Source organism: Podarcis muralis, chromosome 6, assembly GCF_964188315.1.
Source record: "Podarcis muralis chromosome 6, rPodMur119.hap1.1, whole genome shotgun sequence".
Classification (NCBI taxonomy): Eukaryota; Metazoa; Chordata; class Lepidosauria; order Squamata; family Lacertidae; genus Podarcis; species Podarcis muralis.
Genome location: NC_135660.1, coordinates 44398686 through 44416754, shown reverse-complemented (window position 1 = coordinate 44416754; position 18069 = coordinate 44398686). Strand labels below are relative to the sequence as shown.

General features: G+C 41.4%; 1 protein-coding gene across 3 annotated transcripts in view; it reads left to right on the top strand.

Moving 5' to 3' along the window:
* Window positions 1-89: 89 nt before the first annotated feature.
* Window positions 90-18069, top strand: part of ARL3 (ARF like GTPase 3) — a 51785-nt gene continuing 33805 nt past the window's right edge. For 2 of the 3 annotated variants that reach the window (XM_077930202.1, XM_028730430.2), the window contains exons 1-3: window positions 328-431; window positions 14340-14483; window positions 16443-16559. In XM_077930202.1, the coding sequence (XP_077786328.1) occupies window positions 372-431; window positions 14340-14483; window positions 16443-16559 (321 nt within the window). In that variant the 5' untranslated portion in view covers window positions 328-371. Of the gene's footprint in view, window positions 203-327; window positions 432-14339; window positions 14484-16442; window positions 16560-18069 lie in introns of those variants that run through there. The other variant, XM_028730431.2, reaches the window with a different exon arrangement.

The following is an 18069-nucleotide window of genomic DNA, read 5'->3' as shown; positions in this document are numbered from 1 at the left end:
TCGGTGCCTGCGTCGACGCAGGCCGCATGTATCTGACGAAGAAGGAGGCTGGGTTCTTTGGAGGGTTAGGGAGGGGAGAGAACAGGGTAGTGGGCGGAGCTTGTGCGTCGAACTCGGGACGGACGTTCTACGTGGGAGGAATGCAGTGCGCGCGCGCGCATGACGCAGTTGCCCATGGTAACCGGGAGCCGCGTAGAGGATGGTGAGTGAGAGATTAGGAGGGGGAGAAGGCCGAGGGGGGCCCGGGAGGGCGTTGTGGGAAGCGGGAGCGGAGAACCGGCCCTCCGCCCTGTGCTGGGTGCGGGGCAGGATCCGTCCTGTGGCGGCGGGAGGGGGATGCTGCTCTAAAGGGATGGATGAGGAGACGATGAATGGGCCTGGCTGAAGGGAGGGGCGGGAGTCGTGTACCTGGAGCTGAAGGAACCGCTCAGGTGACGAGGGGGACGGAGAGGCTGAGATCGCCAGATTTCTATTTTTAATTTATTTATTTAAAATCAGAAATAAGGACCCCCTTCATCTGTTTTATTATTTCAAAACTGCGAGTTATTGGATGTGCTCTGGGAAGCTGCGAGAATAGCATGTAAAGAATTGCAACACGGTTACCCACCCCCCGTTTTCTATGAGATACAGTACAATCTTCTGCGAGACTGAAAGGTTGCTGTTAGAGGGGCGATATCTTCGTTGTTGTTTTATAATGACACGTGGCAGCTGTAAGCAGGACAGGTTGAGATGGGATTTGCGGGATTCTCAGTGGGGGACCTTAGGGGGAGAAGAGAGTGGGGTGGGTTGTTGAAATAACTCATTTTCGAAGTGGAATTGGGTCATGAGGAATCCCGGGGTTTTCCCCACAGATGGTCAAAGAAAGATGTGAAATAGAAGTCAAATGCACTTTGTTACAGGGCTTTAAATATACGCAAGAACACATTGCAGTTTGTTTGTTTTTTAATTCTGGTGTTACAAATCTTCTATGTGTTCATCTCCTTACTAGCTTACTTGATCTGCAGCAAGCATTATCTGATAAGATAAGAAGAGTCAAACTGGATCAGAGCAAAAACTCCTCTAGTTCAGCATTCTGTTCCCACAATGGCCAACCAAATGCCCATGGGGAACCTACAAGTGGAACATGAATGATATAGCACTTTCCTATTATCTTTCCCCTACAGCTAGTATTTAGAAGCACCTTGCTTCTGATTTTTCAGGTAGTAAATTGCCATTGTGAATAACAAGCAATGATAACTTTACTCGCCATGAATTTATATTAATTCATTTTTTAAAGCCAACCAGCTTGGCAGCAAATTCCAAAGTTTTAACTATGGTATGAAGAAGTACTTCCTTTTGTCTTTTCTTAGTTTCCTACCACACATCTTCACTTGATGACTTGAGTTCAGGAACCACTGCTTACCAGCTTTTGCACAATCTATGCACAATCTTATAAACCTGTATCATATCCCCCTTACTCCCCTTTTTTTTGTAAATGAAAAAAGTCCTAAACATTGTAAGATGAAAGCGGTTTTGCTCCAGCCCCTTGATTTTTGTTGTTGTCTTTTTCTGAACCTTTTCCAGCGTTACAATATTCTTTTTGAGGTGACTTAGAGGTGTACAAAGTGTTCCAACACCGCCTCCTTCCCTATAAAGTGTGGAAATATAGGCTGTTAGACCTTTAAAATAGCCCCTTCTAAGTGAGTTACAAAGTTTCCCACTTCCCCCAGCAAAGAAGAATACCACACACTTGGAAAATTAAAAATGGTTTATCTACAAACTCTCCAAAGGTCAGATTCATGTGCATTCAGAAAAAGTTGCACAGACAGTAAAACTTAGCTTAGTTACAAAGTGATAAAAGTGCCTAGAGATTACAGTGGTACCTTGGGTTACAGACGCTTCAGGATGAGAACAGAAATTGTGTGGCGGCAGCAGCGGGAGGCCCCATTAGCTAAAGTGGTACGTCAGGTTAAGAACAGTTTCAGGTTAAGAACGGACCTTCAGAACGAATTAAGTTCTTAACCGGAGCTACCACTGTATTGGTATAGGAACTGAAGAGTGGCTGGTGAGAGCCATGCAATTTTGCTGGAGCAACCAGCTCGAACCTTCACATGCTGAGCTTCTTGGGTTCACTAAGTGGGGTGGGTGGGTGTTTGTTTACCTCTTTCCTCCCAAGGTGAAGGGAAATGACATAGCTAAGCCTGACAGGGTAGCTTACTCTATGGTATCAACCCCTTCATGCATTAATTAGACTTAAGCATGTTGGTTATATGAGAGTGATTATCCCACACTCTTGGATTGTATATTTTTAGATTCCACACTGGTTTTGTGATTAAAAATTTGCTGTTAAGAAATACAAACTATTTAAATTGTTGTAGCCTACCCTGGGACCTATGGGTGGAGGGGTGGGTAGTAGTGATTATGATGATAATTTGAAGTTGTACCATAGATTTGCCTGAGGATGAATATTCAAAATCATTATTCATAATTTCTGTAGTATTTTTCAGAAATATGGGAAAACTTCTGCACTTCATCAGTATTTTGAAAAATACTGTAGCTGTATGATAATTGTTAGCCCTCACAGCTTGTTCATATAAAGTTATGCTACTAATGCAGCTAGTACTAATACTGTATGCAGCTCAGCCCTGAGATGCAGGAGTAAGATAATCAAATACATTTCATGGCATCAGCTAGTTTATTAAGGCCATGACAAATTCACTCCACACACTCTTCCACCCAGAACTTTGTAACATAATTACACAATGGACCATTAAATATTAATGACTATAGACCTATCTTCCATAAATTTGTCTAATCTTTTAAAGTCATTGAAGGATATAGTTCTATAGTTTCCAGGAGGACATACCAGGGAGCATAGGATTTTGAGGATGTCCTCTGCTGGCAGGAAGGGGTATTTCCCCCAAGAAGTCCCCTGCCAGCTGCCTTTTAAAGGGCCACACTATTGCCCCTCTGCTGTTGGTGCAAAGACAAATAGCATTTTAGGGTGGGGCAGACTGAAAGGCTTGCACACATTACAGTTCAGCCTTAGCTCTGTTAGATTGATGTCATGTAGATTTCCTCCCTTTCTAATCCCACATTCCAAGACAGGACTCAGCCATATAGTTACTGTGCCACACACTTCTACCTTGCCTTACCACAATTGCTGCTAAGGCTGATAGTTCTGGGACAAAGAGAAGATAGAATTCAATGAAATCTACTATTGGGGAAGCAACCTTAGTGACTATCTTACAGGACAGCTGTACTTGACTTGATCTTTAGAGAAATACCACATCAACTAAGTAAACATTTGCTGGTTACCAAAGGCAGATTTCTTTGTACTTGCACTCTAAATTCATTATCAAAGCTTTATGGCTAATCCAGATAAACAGCAGGTATTTACTTCTCTCCTCTAATGGGATTCCCCTCTCTGTTCTTTAGTGATTGGCAAGCCTCCCTACTACTAGCCAATAGCATGTGTGGCAATTCTCTCTATGGTATTTCTTATATGGGTCACTTCGGTAGAAAATAACAGGCATTTTTTAAATGTGTATATTTTTCCATGATGTTTTCCCCTAAGTACATATTTGAAATCTTCTGCATTTGTCCTATAAATACATTATTGATGTCAACAGCTATGTGACACGTATTACAACCAGAAAACTGATACAGTGTAGAGCAGGGGTCAGTAACCTTTTTCAGCCGTGGGCCGGTCCACCGTCCCTCAGACCATGTGGGGGGCCGGACTGTATTTTGGGGGTGGGGGAATGAACGAATTCCTATCCCCCACAAATAACCCAGAGATGCATTTTAAATAAAAGCACACATTCTACTCATGTAAAAACACACTGATTCCCAGACTGTCCGCGGGACGGATTGAGAAGGTGATTGGGCCGGCATCCAGCCCCCGGGACTTAGGTTGCCTACCCCTGGTGTAGAGTTAAAAGAATAGCAAGTTTTAAAGAAGGAGAACTATAGCTATTTAATGCTATGCTTTAACATTGTACTGGCATGTGTAACTGTTCAAATAAACTGACAATCTGGTACTCCCTCTTTATGCTTTATATTTGGATATGGAGAGTATTTTGTGGAGCTTAAGGGACAGAGTGCTCTCGTAGTGGATAGACTTGGCTCATGACATACTTAGATCATGACAACCTGAGTTCAAGGCCTTATTTAACTTGTTTGCTGATCTTGGGCAGCTTAATTGCTCTCTACCCTAGTTTGTGTATTACTCATAATAGGGTTGTTTTGAAATAAATATTTACTATGAGGTATTTTGCAGCTTTAAAAATGATACAGAAATAAATATTTTCAAGTTCTACTGATTTCAACAGGATAACTAAATGCATGTTTATAAGTGCATGTCTTCAAATTGTTGTTGTTAATTATGTTTATAGACTAATTTTCAGGCAATATGCCTACCAGAGTGATTTCCAACAACAATTAAATCATTATGAACAAATTTAAATCATGCTGCACAGTTAAAATAAAGAGCACCTAGTACAAATAAAAATACAAATGTGGAGGAGGGGGGAAATCAACCAAAGTCCTGGGCAAAAAATATGAGTTCTTAACTACTGGTAAAAACTCATAATGGTTGCTGCAAATATTATTTGGAGAGGAAGGGAATTCCATGGTTGGATGGCCTGTATAAATGCAACACCTCTGTCTCTGCCAGATCTCAGTGTCTCAATATAAAAAATGTATGGCTGGATCATGTCCAAGATTAATGAGTATTTGTTAGTGGTTCCCTTTATGGCCTTTGTGAAATAACTGTTGCTTATCAAGTGTGTGCTCAGAACAAAATAACTTACACCAGTGGTGTGTTTTCAGCCTAAAAAGTTCCTTTTGCTTCAGCATAGTTTTTCCTGACAAAATGCCAATAAAGATGTTCAGTTATTGTATGTTTGGAATGTAAGATATGTTTGGTTTTTGCCCACACTCAAAATATTTAATTATTTAAAGTTATAACCAACAATGACCCCATGGAACTTATTATTAATACATGCATCCTTGATAGAAAAGAACATCTTTCCACAACTGATAAATTAAAATAATTGAGTTGTTATTGTGTACCCTTGCTTACACGTGTATACTGCTTTCCACCTAGACCGAAGGAACATGTGCTAGGGTTTTTAAGTGAGCCACAGAATAATTTTTTCTAAATGCTATGGAGGGGATTAGCAGTGAGACGAAGCTCAAGTATTATTTATTAGAAAAATATATTACGTACCTAAAACAAAGAACAAAGACCAGAGTTTAGAGTTGATAGTTGGCTGTGATGTGACCAAGAGCACTTCTTATAATTTACTAAGATATGCTGTTGGCTTTAAGAATGTTGCAGTCAGTCATATGAAACTGGAGGAGAAACCAGCACAGGGAAAATACAAGCAATAACATCAGATGTCACAGGTGACCTGTGACAGGTTGCTAGCAAAGCTAGAACTAGAAAGCAGATCTTTTGGCTTTAATAATATTTTTGTCACCCAGTGGCCAATCTGGCTGATCTGCATTTTATATAGATGTAAGAAAGCAGCCCAGATACATTTACATATCAGTGCCCAACATGCCCTTCCAGCTGACACTTCTTTTAAAGTAGTACAGGTGTTTGAGTGCTGGCACCACCAATGCACATAATTATTTCTAGCATTTTTGCAATGCAAATAAACTCACAGGGATCTTCTGTTCCCAAACCCTGAAAGCTACTCTCAGCTCAAGGATCTATCACTTGAAATCTGCTGAACTTTCTTAGCTACACAATGCAGGCAATTGAGAGGTTTGCAATAGATACATCATGAAAACGCTGACATGTGAATGTATCATTTGCCTGGAATGGTTCAGAGAATAAATACAAGGGACTGTGGATAATCTGAATCATTAGTAGGTAAGGACTTCCGGTTCCGGACGCGAGCAGTGAGGAAGCACAGAAAGCCAGCTCTCGGCTTTCTGGGCGCTGTGGGAACGTTGGGGAGAGACGCAAGGGCGCAGCGTACCCCGAAACCTCAGGGGGGAAACCCTTGAGGGAGAGGCCACCCGCAGCGTGGACGCGGTCGACCTACCCCCTCTGGGAAAGGGCAGAGTGGAGGAACGAGAGAACGGTGACCGCCAGCGCAAACTGGGAAGCGCCACCCCACAGCGAGACGCCCAGAGCTTCAACTGCGGGCAGCGTCGGGACCCCTTGGAGATTAGAACGGGGTCTCCAGCGTGGAAAACTTTCATTTTTGGTTGAAGTGCTTACTATATAAGCGCGAAGTTGGCGTGAAGCCAGGAGACGCCCAGGTTTTCTTTGTTTGTTTATCTACGGGATTGCCCTCGGCAGCGGAGACAAGATGGCGCAGAAGGGGAGCCGCAGGAGCGAGGAGGTTAGTGAATAGTCTGACTGAGTGAGCAAGAGCCGAATTGATAGTAAATACGGACTACAGTGCATTTTAATGATTCAATGATTAAACTTTATTAAAGAAGCATAACGCCAATTCTGGGATATAGACAGTGACGAACGCCCTCCCAAGCCCCCCGGTGAGGTCTAGGCTTGACTACGACGACTCTTCAACGTTACCCACTCCCTCCCACCCCCTTTAAAGACATCTATAAGAAAAATACAAATAAATAATAGACTGGTGAGAGCACGCTAAGGGAGGTGTGGTAGGGGCTCGATACTCGGACTGCAGCCTGAGGTAGATTAAAGACGCCCAATGCAGCGACAGCAACAACCGGTCAGGTCGCTATTTTAAGCAGCTGGCTCTTGTGGGCGGAAGCTAGATACGAAGCAAACCAACTATACAGAGCCCCTTTCTTTCTTTATTGGCCGGGCCCGACCTGTGAGGGGGCGAAAAGGGGGGTATGCAACTCTGAGTGGAAGCCTAGACGGTAACCGGGAACGCAACGGGGGACATCATTGGGACTGCAACCTCTTGGTGAGAGGAGATCATAGTGCGTAAAGTGTTAAAAGTGTCTGAGGCTCCTGAAGTGTTGGAAGTTCCGGAAGTTCCTGAAGTGTCGGGAGTAAACCAATTAGGACCAATTAAGACTGAATTTGAATGTATAGGATAAGAAGCTGTACAGGACAATTACGTCTCTAGTAGCCACACCACCCCTCTTTTACCTTCCACCTTCTATCCCTCCCCTTCCTCCACCCCCCCTTCGCCCGGAGCGGACTAATTGTTGCTTTTGGATTAAGACCACCCCCAGGGTTTTTTGTGCTTTTTTTTAAAGAGTATATTGTGGGACTGCTGCTCTCTTGGGGTTTATATGTGTTTGTATGGACATCAGAGTTAGCTAGATCAGTTATAATATACACTACCCCGGTAGGCGCTTGTTGAGAGGAAAGGAGGGAAAGGTCAGGAATATAGGACAAAAAGGACTACAAGAAGAAATTAACGGTGAATAAGGGGAGTGTGTCACAAATAACGATGGGGAAGGAGGGGAAGGACGCAAAGAGAGTGGGCGGGACCCCGGGGGAAAGAAAGACATCACGTCAAGAGGAGATCAAAGACCTAGATAGCTTATGGATTAAAATAAAGGAAGAATTTAAACAAAATGAAACATATATAGAAAATAAGCTAGGAGACATGCAAGACTTGATCGATAAAAAAATAGAAGAGGCAGTAGGAGAGCTCTCATCCAAAATTCAAGAATTGTCAGTAAAATCTAAGATAATTGAGGAGTCTAATAAGAAGCTACAGAAAGAAATGAGGGAACAGAAAAAAGAAACAGGGAGGATGAGGGAAGAGTTGGGTGAGTTAAACAAAGCACAGGACAGGATCTGGGATAACCTCGCCATGGCCGACATGCGACAAAAGCAGCTCCATTTAAAATTTAGAGGTGTGGCAGAAGAAAGAAATGAGGATGTTAGAAAGAAAATGATTAAGGAGCTCGCTAAATGGCTGGGTCTGGAAGAAGAAGAGATTGCACTAACAATAGACAATGCATTTAGAATGTCTAGACCACAACACCTCAAACCCAATAAATTTTTGGGAGACTGTCTCGTGATATTCAACTCCCTAGAAATGAGAAATCTAATTCTAAGGACGAGTTATCGTAATAAACTTAGAATTGAAGGCAGGCCCATCATTATTTACAAAGAGATTCCAATTAGATTATTACGAAAAAGAGAGGGATACAAACAAGTGGTTGCGGCTTTAAGGAGAAACGGAATACAATTTAGGTGGGAATTCCCCGAGGGGATTACCTTTTTTTACAAAGATAAGAAATTCAAACTGACGGACATACAGGAAACAGAGAAGTTTCTGAGGAGATATGAAAGAGAGCTGGGAAGGACAGAGTATAGACTGCGAGACAGGGAAGAGACAAAAGGGAATGGTCGAGAAAAGGAAGATGAGGGGGAGGGGAGCGTGAAAGATCAAGGAGAGAGGGGGTTAAACTCAGGAGACGAAGATGAGGAAGCCGCAGTGGGAGAAGGGGCGGCCGAAGAGGAGGGGCTCTCAGGAAACAAAGGCGCTAGTTTTTAATCCGAGTTTTGATTAGAGGTAGAGTAGTCAGAGAACTAGGATAATACTGGACACCTTAAAACTTTTATCATGGAACGTGAATGGGCTGAATGAGAAAGTTAAAAGGAATAAAATTCAAAAAGCTTTGAGAAATAAGAAATATGATGTAATCTGTTTTCAGGAAACTCATATTGCAAAGAGACATAGACATATATTGGTGAATAAAAAGCTGGGAGTAGAATTTGTAAATTCGGATGTAAACAAAAAAAGAGGAGTGGTAATATATGCCAAAGAAAGTTGGGAACCAATACAAATCTGTAAGGATGAGGAAGGTAGAATATTAGGTATTCAATTAAACTTTCGAGGGGAAAGAATCAACGTAGTGTCGGTATACGCACCGAACTCAAATAGAACAGAGTTCTTTGAAAAACTTGAAAGCCTGCTGATGGAATTGGAACCATATAAGTTAATTTTATTGGGAGACTGGAACGGGGTACCAACACCGAGTCTGGATAGAAGTGAGAACCAGAGGAACGTAAACAGGGGGAAGCTCCCTAATGCCTTTAATGAGTTAGTGGAAAATTTAGACTTAATTGATATCTGGAGATACCGAAATCCCACTACCAAACAGTTTACTCACTACTCAGAGCCTCACCAAAGCTGGGGCAGGATCGACCAGATATGGGTGACCAGGGCTATGGTATGGAGAGCTAAGAGATGTGAGATACTACCCAGGACCCTGTCAGATCATTGCCCCTTGACTTTGGAAATCAAAAATGAATTGAAAGGGCAACCTAGATGGAGGATGAATGAATATCTATTTGAGAATGAGGAAGTGCTGGATATGGCCAAAAAAACTTTGAGAGAGTACCTGGCGATAAATTTGAATAGAGATACCCCAACAGAGTTGGTATGGGATGCCGGTAAGGCAGTCTTAAGGGGCCTTTTGATACAACAAAATAGCTATAGAAAGAAGTTAAGGGAGAAAAAGAAGGAAGGTATTCTGGCCCAACTGAGAGACCTTGAAAGGAAACTGGCACTAAATCCGACAGATGAAACGATTAACCAAGCGGTGAGGGTGTTGCAATCCCAATACTCAGCTATTTTGAATCAAGAAGTAGAACAGAAAATTAAATTCACAAGACAGAAATATTTCGAGTCGGCTAACAAAATGGGGAAGCTACTTGCATGGCAGCTTAGGAAAAGAAAGAAACAAAATGCGATCAATAAACTTATTGTAGATGAGAGGGTGATAGAAGATCCAGGTGAAATTGAAAGCAGGTTTGTTACTTTTTTTGAAAAGCTGTATGAAAAAGGAGAAGAGAGCAGTGCAGAAATAGAGAACTACCTGAATAAAGAAGAAAGAAAATATTTTACAGAAGAAGATTGTACACAACTAAACAAAGTGGTGTCTGTAAAAGAGGTCAGGGACGCTATTAATAAGATGAAGAATGGGAAGTCCCCTGGTCCGGACGGTCTGCCTGCAAAATATTATAAAAAATTGGTAGATCTGCTAGCGCCGGTATTAACGGAGGTAATTAATAACACGCTCCAAGAGGGGAGGATACCTAGTTCCTGGAAGGAGGCGTATATCACGTTAATACCTAAGACCGAAAATGAAAAGACGGATTTAAAAAACTATAGGCCAATCTCACTTTTAAATTGTGACTATAAGGTTTTTGCAGACATCATGGCAAGCAGACTCAAAAAATTATTAAATAGATATATACATAGAGATCAAGTGGGATTTCTCCCAGGTAGGCAATTGAGGGATAACGTCCGGCATGTATTAGATATTATAGAGTACTTGGAGGCAAGACCAGACGTGCCAGCGGCCCTTATTTTCATTGATGCAGAAAAAGCTTTCGATCGTGTTTCTTGGGAATTTCTGCTACAAAATCTTGACAAGGTGGGAATAGGGGGCCCCTACTTGAAGGCCATCAGGGCGATCTACACAGAGCAGCAGGCTAGGCTGATCATTAATAACAACTTGACTAAATATTTCCCAATTATGAAAGGGACAAGGCAGGGTTGCCCTCTGTCACCTTTACTGTTCATATTGGTGCTAGAAACAGCCGCAAATAAAATAAGAGCGACCCCAAATATTAGGGGATTAAGAATCGGAGAGAAAGAATACAAACTAAAGGCCTACGCTGATGACTTGGTCCTTTTTTTAGAGAACCCAATTGAAAGCACCAGCAGAGCGGTAGAACTTTTGGAAGAGTTCGGCAAATTATCTGGATTCAAGTTAAATAGGGGGAAAACTAAAATATTAATAAAGAACTTGACAGTACAGGAGAAGTCACAGTTGGAACAACAGGTGGACATTAAAGTAGTAAATAAAGTGAAGTATTTGGGTATCTGGTTATCTCCAAAGAATATTAATTTAGTAGAGGATAATTACAATAAATTGTGGAAAGAAGTTAAGAAAGACATGGACACCTGGCGTAGACTGAATTTATCCTGGACCGGGAGGATGGCATCGATTAAGATGTGTATCCTCCCGAGATTGTTATTTCTGTTCCAGAACTTACCAGTGATAAAAGGTACCGCCTGCTTTAAAAACTGGCAAAGGACCTTGACCAAATATATTTGGCAGGAGAAGAAACCTAGAGTGAAACTTAAATATTTGACGGACCCCAGGGATAGAGGGGGCTTTGGTGTACCAAATTTAAGGCTTTACTATGAGGCGGCATGTCTACTCTGGATTAAAGAATGGGCCACCCTGAAAGATACTGACTTACTAGATCTAGAAGGATTTGACTTAAGATTTGGGTGGCATGCTTACCTCTGGCAGGAGAAAGATAAAGTCCATAGAGGTTTTTATAATCATATAGTCAGAGGGTCACTTTTAGAAGTGTGGAACAGGAAGAAAAGTGTGATTGAACAAAGTACCCCTTGGTGGCTTTCACCTGTGGATATTATTAAAATAAAGAAATTAAATATGACAGGTAGAAGGTGGACGTACGAGGACCTCCTAATCAAATCAGAAGAAGGGTGGAAACTAAGACAGCAGGATGAACTGAAAGAGAAAATTAAGGATTGGTTTCACCAACACCAAATTAGTGCACTATGGAGGGAACATAAGAGAATAGGTATGGGAGAAAACAAATCTAGATTCCAAGTAGAGATTATTGAGAGTAACAACAAACTACTGTCTAAAATGTATAGGCAACTGCTGGAAAACGAAAATAAGGAAGAGTTGATCAAAGGGGTGATGACTAAATGGAACAAAGACCTAGGATACGAGATAGGGTATGAGAAATGGCAAATTTTGTGGAAGAAAGGCATGAGATTTACTGCGTGCGCTGACTTAAGGGAGAATTTATACAAGATGATGTATCGCTGGTATCTGACCCCGGCCAGATTGGGGAGAATGTATAGAACAGCAGATAACACCTGCTGGAGGTGCAAAGATAAGGTGGGGACCTTTATCCATATTTGGTGGACCTGCGAGGGGGTGAAAGGTTTCTGGGGACAAATACACGAGGAGTTAAAGAAAATCTTGAAGTATAATTTACCCAGGAAACCTGAAGCTTTCCTCTTAGGGATGATTGGGGAGGAAATAAAAAAGACGGATCAGACTTTCTTCCAGTATGCTACCACTGCTGCAAGGATTCTAATAGCAAAGAAATGGAAATCCCCCGAAATACCAACAATGAGAGAGTGGCAGGTGAAATTGTACCAATATTTGGAATTGGCAAGACTTACACAATATATTAGGCGGGACAACCCCACTAAAAAGATAGAGGACTGGTCCAAATTCTTATGTTACCTTGAGACTAACTTGGGAATTAACAATTTAACAGTAGACGATGTTTAACTCCTACGACGTGGAGAGATAAATGAAAATAACTGCAGATGGTATATGTAAAATATTTAACCCAAAGCTGAGGTTATTGGAAGTCAAATGTGTGTAAGGGTGTGATTGGTTCTTTCTTTTCTTTGTTTTGTTTTTATTTTTCTTTTTTCTAGTTGTATGTGTCTGATTTTATAATTTTTTTTTTCTCTTTATTGTATGTGTAAGTTTATGTCTTTGTAATAAAGTTTGTATTAAAAAAAAAAAAAAAAATGAATCATTAGTAGGTAAGAATTCATGGCGTGGCTAGTCGGGATGTAGAGGGAAGATTTGGATTATGGGATTTTGTATAACTGAGGATTGGCTGGTGGCAAAAGTAATAAAACTAATTCAGCAGCTTGACTGAAATTCTTTACTGCCCTAAATCTGGAGACCTAACACCCTGATATGAATGATTTAGTGCTGTGCTTTTTCAGATCTGCTGATACGATCTAATATTAATGGCAGTTCTTAACACTAGTGGGAGCTGCATGAGGGGGCAAAATGGCCTTCAAATGGGAAGAATGAGGAGGAGGTGATAAATCTTAGGACCCCCCTGTGAGCAAGTGCTATCATTTGTTGCTATAGGTTCATGGACACACCAAAATAAGGGTTAGGTCCATGCATGGAAAATGAAGTTAAGAGCTTGGGCATTCTTCTTTCTCAGCTTGTATTACTGTTCTAGTTAAGATTTCTTTCTGTATAATACACAGTATCTCTTAAAATCCACCCTGATTCTAGTAAAATCCTCATTTCAGATTCTCATTCTATCCTGCATGGGTTGTTGTCATGTTTTGCTTGACAATCTCTTGTCTCTCAGCTTAAACCTATTTTCTCTATTCTCTTAATTTTTCTTCATTTGTGCTTTAATCATGTTACAGACATATATATTTCTATTTCCATTGTCCTTTGTCCCATGCAACATGGTTTTAGGACTTGTTACCTTTTCCCTTGTGCAGCCTCCCACTTGGACATTTAATTCACCTATTTGGTTTGAATCGCCCTATTTATGCTCATAGCATTCACATTTATTTTTCTGCCTCAGTGCTATCTTTCGTTCTTAGGTACCTGATGAGATGAACTCTGGTCTATGAGAGTTTATGCCATCACTAACTTGTTAGTCTTGAAGGTGTGCCACATGATAGTTGTTGCAACAAACTAACACTGATACCCTTCTTGTTACATACTATCTAGCTGCACTCTTGTTTTGGATTCTACAACATAATTTTATTGTAGTTTCTTTAAAAAGATATATTTTGCTGCTGCTTCTTTTCATAGTGCTGGTGTGTTATCAGATTCTGACCTATATTTTTATTTATACGTTACTTCTGTTGCAAAGTTATTGCATAGATCCACCCACTTTGATTATTTTTCTTTCTTATTTTTCAACATCTTTATCTTATTCTCCCTTCTGCTGCTTGTATTCTTCTTTCATTGTTCTGATCATGCTATCATCTCTTTATTTTCCTTTTCCTTTTCCCTTTCCTCTTTTTTTTGTTTTTTTGCTACCTTTCAGTGCTAATAGCCACTCGTGGCCTTGACACTTGTAATCTGCCTTTCTTGCTTTCTCCTTTTACTCTAGTCTCCTCTGCAGCCCCTTCATTCATCAAAAAAAATATATTATTAAACTTGCATCTCCCTGTGCTCTTTCTTATTTTGATGTTTCCACTCTCCCAAATGTAAGGAACTCTTTTCCTTTCTCTAGTCACTTGACCTCCTCATTATCCTACTTTAGGAAATTATTAAAACTTATATATTTTCTTTTGCATTTCTTTCTTGATGTTTTTTTTTAAAAGAATTATTTTAGTGCTATGTTAATTACCAAATAGTTCTGTGTTTACTCTCCTGCTTCCTTTTAATCTCACTCATTAAGTGGAAAATCCCTCTTTCAAATCTCCTTTCTTTTTGTCTCATGTATCACAGATCATCAACCTACAGGCAGCAACTTGTACATTTTGTTCATGTGTTATAAGGCTATCGAGGATCTCCTTTCTTTTTGTTTCTCATTGATTTTTGGCAACGATGATAAAAATAACATCTAGCAAGTAACATCTCCTGCCCTTTCTCACTAACAGGGTTTGCTGTCAATTCTGCGCAAATTGAAGAGTGCACCAGACCAGGAGGTAAGAATCCTCCTCCTGGGATTGGATAATGCAGGCAAGACCACACTTTTGAAACAACTAGCATCTGAAGACATCACCCACATTACTCCCACACAGGTAAGGAACGACGCTTTCGGTGCTTTGCTAAATCTTGAAATTTGGAGGATGGAGAGGGAAGGGTGGCTACAAACAGAATCTGTCTTGCAACCAAAAGTAAAATAATAATTTTTTAAATAAAAAAAATAAAGCTGCTACAGATGCCACAACACCTATGTACTTTTTTTTCTTCATTTTCCTTTATTCCAATAGTAGTAGACTCACAGTTCTGGGACTCAAATAGCTTTTACCTCATGCAGCCACTTCCTAAGGCTGTAGAAGGCTGCCTTATACTACTACTACTACTACTACTAATAATAATAATAATAATAATAATAATTTATTATTTTTACCCTGCCCATCTGGCTGGGTTTCCCCAGCCACTCTGGGTGGCTCCCAACAGAATATTTTTAAAAAGCGCCCAACAGAATAATTTTTAAAAAGCGATAAAACATCAAACATTTAAAACTTCCCTAAACAGAGTTGCCTTCAGGTGTCTTCTAAAAGTCAAATAGTTGTTTATTTCCTTGACATCTGATGCCACCACCGACAAGGCCCTCTGCCTGGTTCCCTGTAACCTCACTTCTCACAGGGACGGAACCGCCAGAAGGCCCTCGGAGCTGGACCTCAGTGTCCGGGCTGAACGATGGGGGTAGAGATGCTCCTTCAGGTATTCTGGGCCGAGGCCATTTAGGGCTTTAAAGGTCAGCACCAACACTTTGAAGCTCGAAAACATACTGGGAGCCAGTGTAGGTCTTTAAGGACCGGTGTTATATGGTCTCAGCTGCTGCATTCAGGGTCACCTTCAAAGGTAGCCCCACGTATTCTGTGTCGGACCATTTCTCTATCTCGCACATTGTAGTCCAGACTTACTGGCAGCGGCTCTCTAGGGGTTTCAGGCAGGACCCTTTCCCAGCCTTGCCTAGAGATCGCAGGGATTCAACCTGGGACCTTTAGCATACAGAGCATGTGCTTTCCAAGTGAGCTATGACTCTTCCCTACACATGTTAATATAGTGATGTGTAGATTGAAGGGGTGTGCATGTGCCCAATGGAATGGTGACAGTTGTAGAGTGTATGCATTTCTTGCTTTAAAACTTCTCATACTATGAACACACACTAGAAAATCAGAAGATTAAACCAAGCTGCATGTTGTTACGTCCTTCAGTGTTGCAGTTCAGCACATACACGGTGCAGATATTTCACATGTATACTTCAAAACTGCAACACACACAGTGTCCCTCTGTCCTCTCTACATGCACCAACTCTCCAGAGCTTTTTTTAAGGGCTAAAGTATCTTTCATTAGTTGCTCAACTGACACCATCCCAATGTTGGCCAGTGGATGGTGCTAGAGATTGTACAAGGTTGGATCTCCTTCCCCCAGTCCTCAAGATGGAGCACATTGCCTATGAGATGCTCCCACGCCTTAGAGAAAAAGCCCACCCTCAGATTCCAAGCTTAAAGCCAATCCCCTGTATTGTGTGGCAGCTCACTGCCAGCCTGCACCACATCCTGTTTTTCCGGTTGCACTCCCCTTTCAGTTGGAGCTTTAATTGATGAAATGGGCCCTTCAGAAGTGCAGCTGTTGCTTCTAGTTTTCTCATATCAACTCACATACAGACTTCTGCTTCTCGTTAGCCTGCACATTGGCCTCAGCTTTCAGTAGCTGAGGCTTACTCCTTGCAAGGCTATGTGATTACTTCTTATCTGCATTGTTCTCTCACCTCCCACTGCACCTTCCTTTCTTGTTATGAGCTGCAACATACATCTTTATAGCTTTGACAGAAACAGACCCTGAACCATGCAAGGCTGCTATAGCCTTCACCTTGCCCACAGCCAATCCATCTGAATAGCAGCACAGGGTTTATTTTGTTAGGGTTTCCAGAGTTGTGATATATAAACTGTGACTGATGTGTGCCTGTGAATCCGAAGCCAGGCATCACGTTAACACCAGTTATACTTTATCTCTGCTTGTCACAGGGTTTTAACATCAAAAGCGTGCAAGCACAAGGTTTCAAGCTGAATGTGTGGGACATTGGTGGACAGAGGAAGATCAGGCCATACTGGAGGAATTATTTTGAGAACACCGATATCCTGGTAAGCATTGGCGACTGCTGAATGCTACATTAAATATCATAGTGACTTTAACAGCTAAGAAATACTGCAATCAAAGTCATTTGTTTTGCAGCAGTCAGCCAGTCTGAACATTCTTGCAGAGCCAGTGTGTGCACGTGAATTATGAAATCTGCAGAAACATTTATTTTTAACTGGTCTCTCAACAGTGTGCTATGTGACAGTTCCATTTGGTTTTGCCTTCCCTTTGAAGTAGCTCTGTGTTCCAGGCTGAAAAATATGAACCAAATTACTAGGTGCAATTCTCAAGTGCTTTTCTTCTTCTTTAGTACTCTACAAAACACACAGTAAGGGTGCCACCAAAGTACAACCACATTGCACAATTAAAACAACATTTTATGGAGCTCTTCCTTCCATGGCATCTTTTGAAGGACACTTATATGACTCCCAGATGCCATTTCCTTTTTGAATGTTCAAAAGTCTTCACATTCATTATCTTAGTAATATTTATGACAACAGTCATGTAAGATAAATCAGTATTATCTCCATGTTGCAAGTGGTGAACTGATGCTAAGAGATTACTGCTGCCTAACTGGGCAGTCCAACTATCCTGCTATGCCAGATCTGTCACCAATGTGACATAGCTGCAATGCTGCTCTCAGCAGCAGAGGCAATGCTATAACAGTAGGTGGAGAAACAAACAGCAGTACACCAATGTGTACAGATAGTCCATAGTATCCCTGGAAATTCATTAATGACCCTCTAATGATAAGGTTCTACAAACAAGCAAATTTTTTTCAAGGGCTACACACAGAAAAAGGAGTGTCAGTTATAACACCATGCCAGCTGCATACCTCAGTGGAGAAGAACCCATGCTCCCTCCATAATAGGTAAAACCTATTATGAGTACAGTGCTTCTGCACAGGAACTCATCAAAACACTCCAGAGAATACAGTCTTACTAGGGCGATTCAGATGCAGAAAAGGGAGCAGTATAGTTCCCTGTCTAAACAGCCACAGAAGCAGACGAGTGACATTGTGCCGCCCTGCCCCAGGTTTGTTCTACACAGTAGCAGTGTTCTATCAACATAAAGGTTCTACTGGCAGTAATCCTGCTCACATTGGGGCTTATTGCTGGTGTATTCCCCCTGCCCTATTGGAATTTGGGATAGTAGCAATCACAGCCTTTCCATTGGGTGAAATTTGAACTGAGAACACATATCCCCTTCCCTGAGGTATTGTCCTATACCAGCTCAGTCAGTTGGCTTTTTGAAGCACAGTTGAAGAAGCATTTAGAAGGCCTGCTAACCAGAGGATCAAGGAAGACAAGTCCCTTGATGACATTTTGCTCTTTGGCAAAGTCTGCTTGGCCGACAGCTTGCCATATTGCTATCATGGCTTCATCAGTGAGGCAGTAGTGCACTATTGGATGCAGAAAGGACTGGTGATGGGCAAAAGTCAGAACTGTAAAGGGCAGACTGAATACTTGGGTTTCTCTTGCAGACAGCCACGAACCAGTATCTATGGGTTGTATC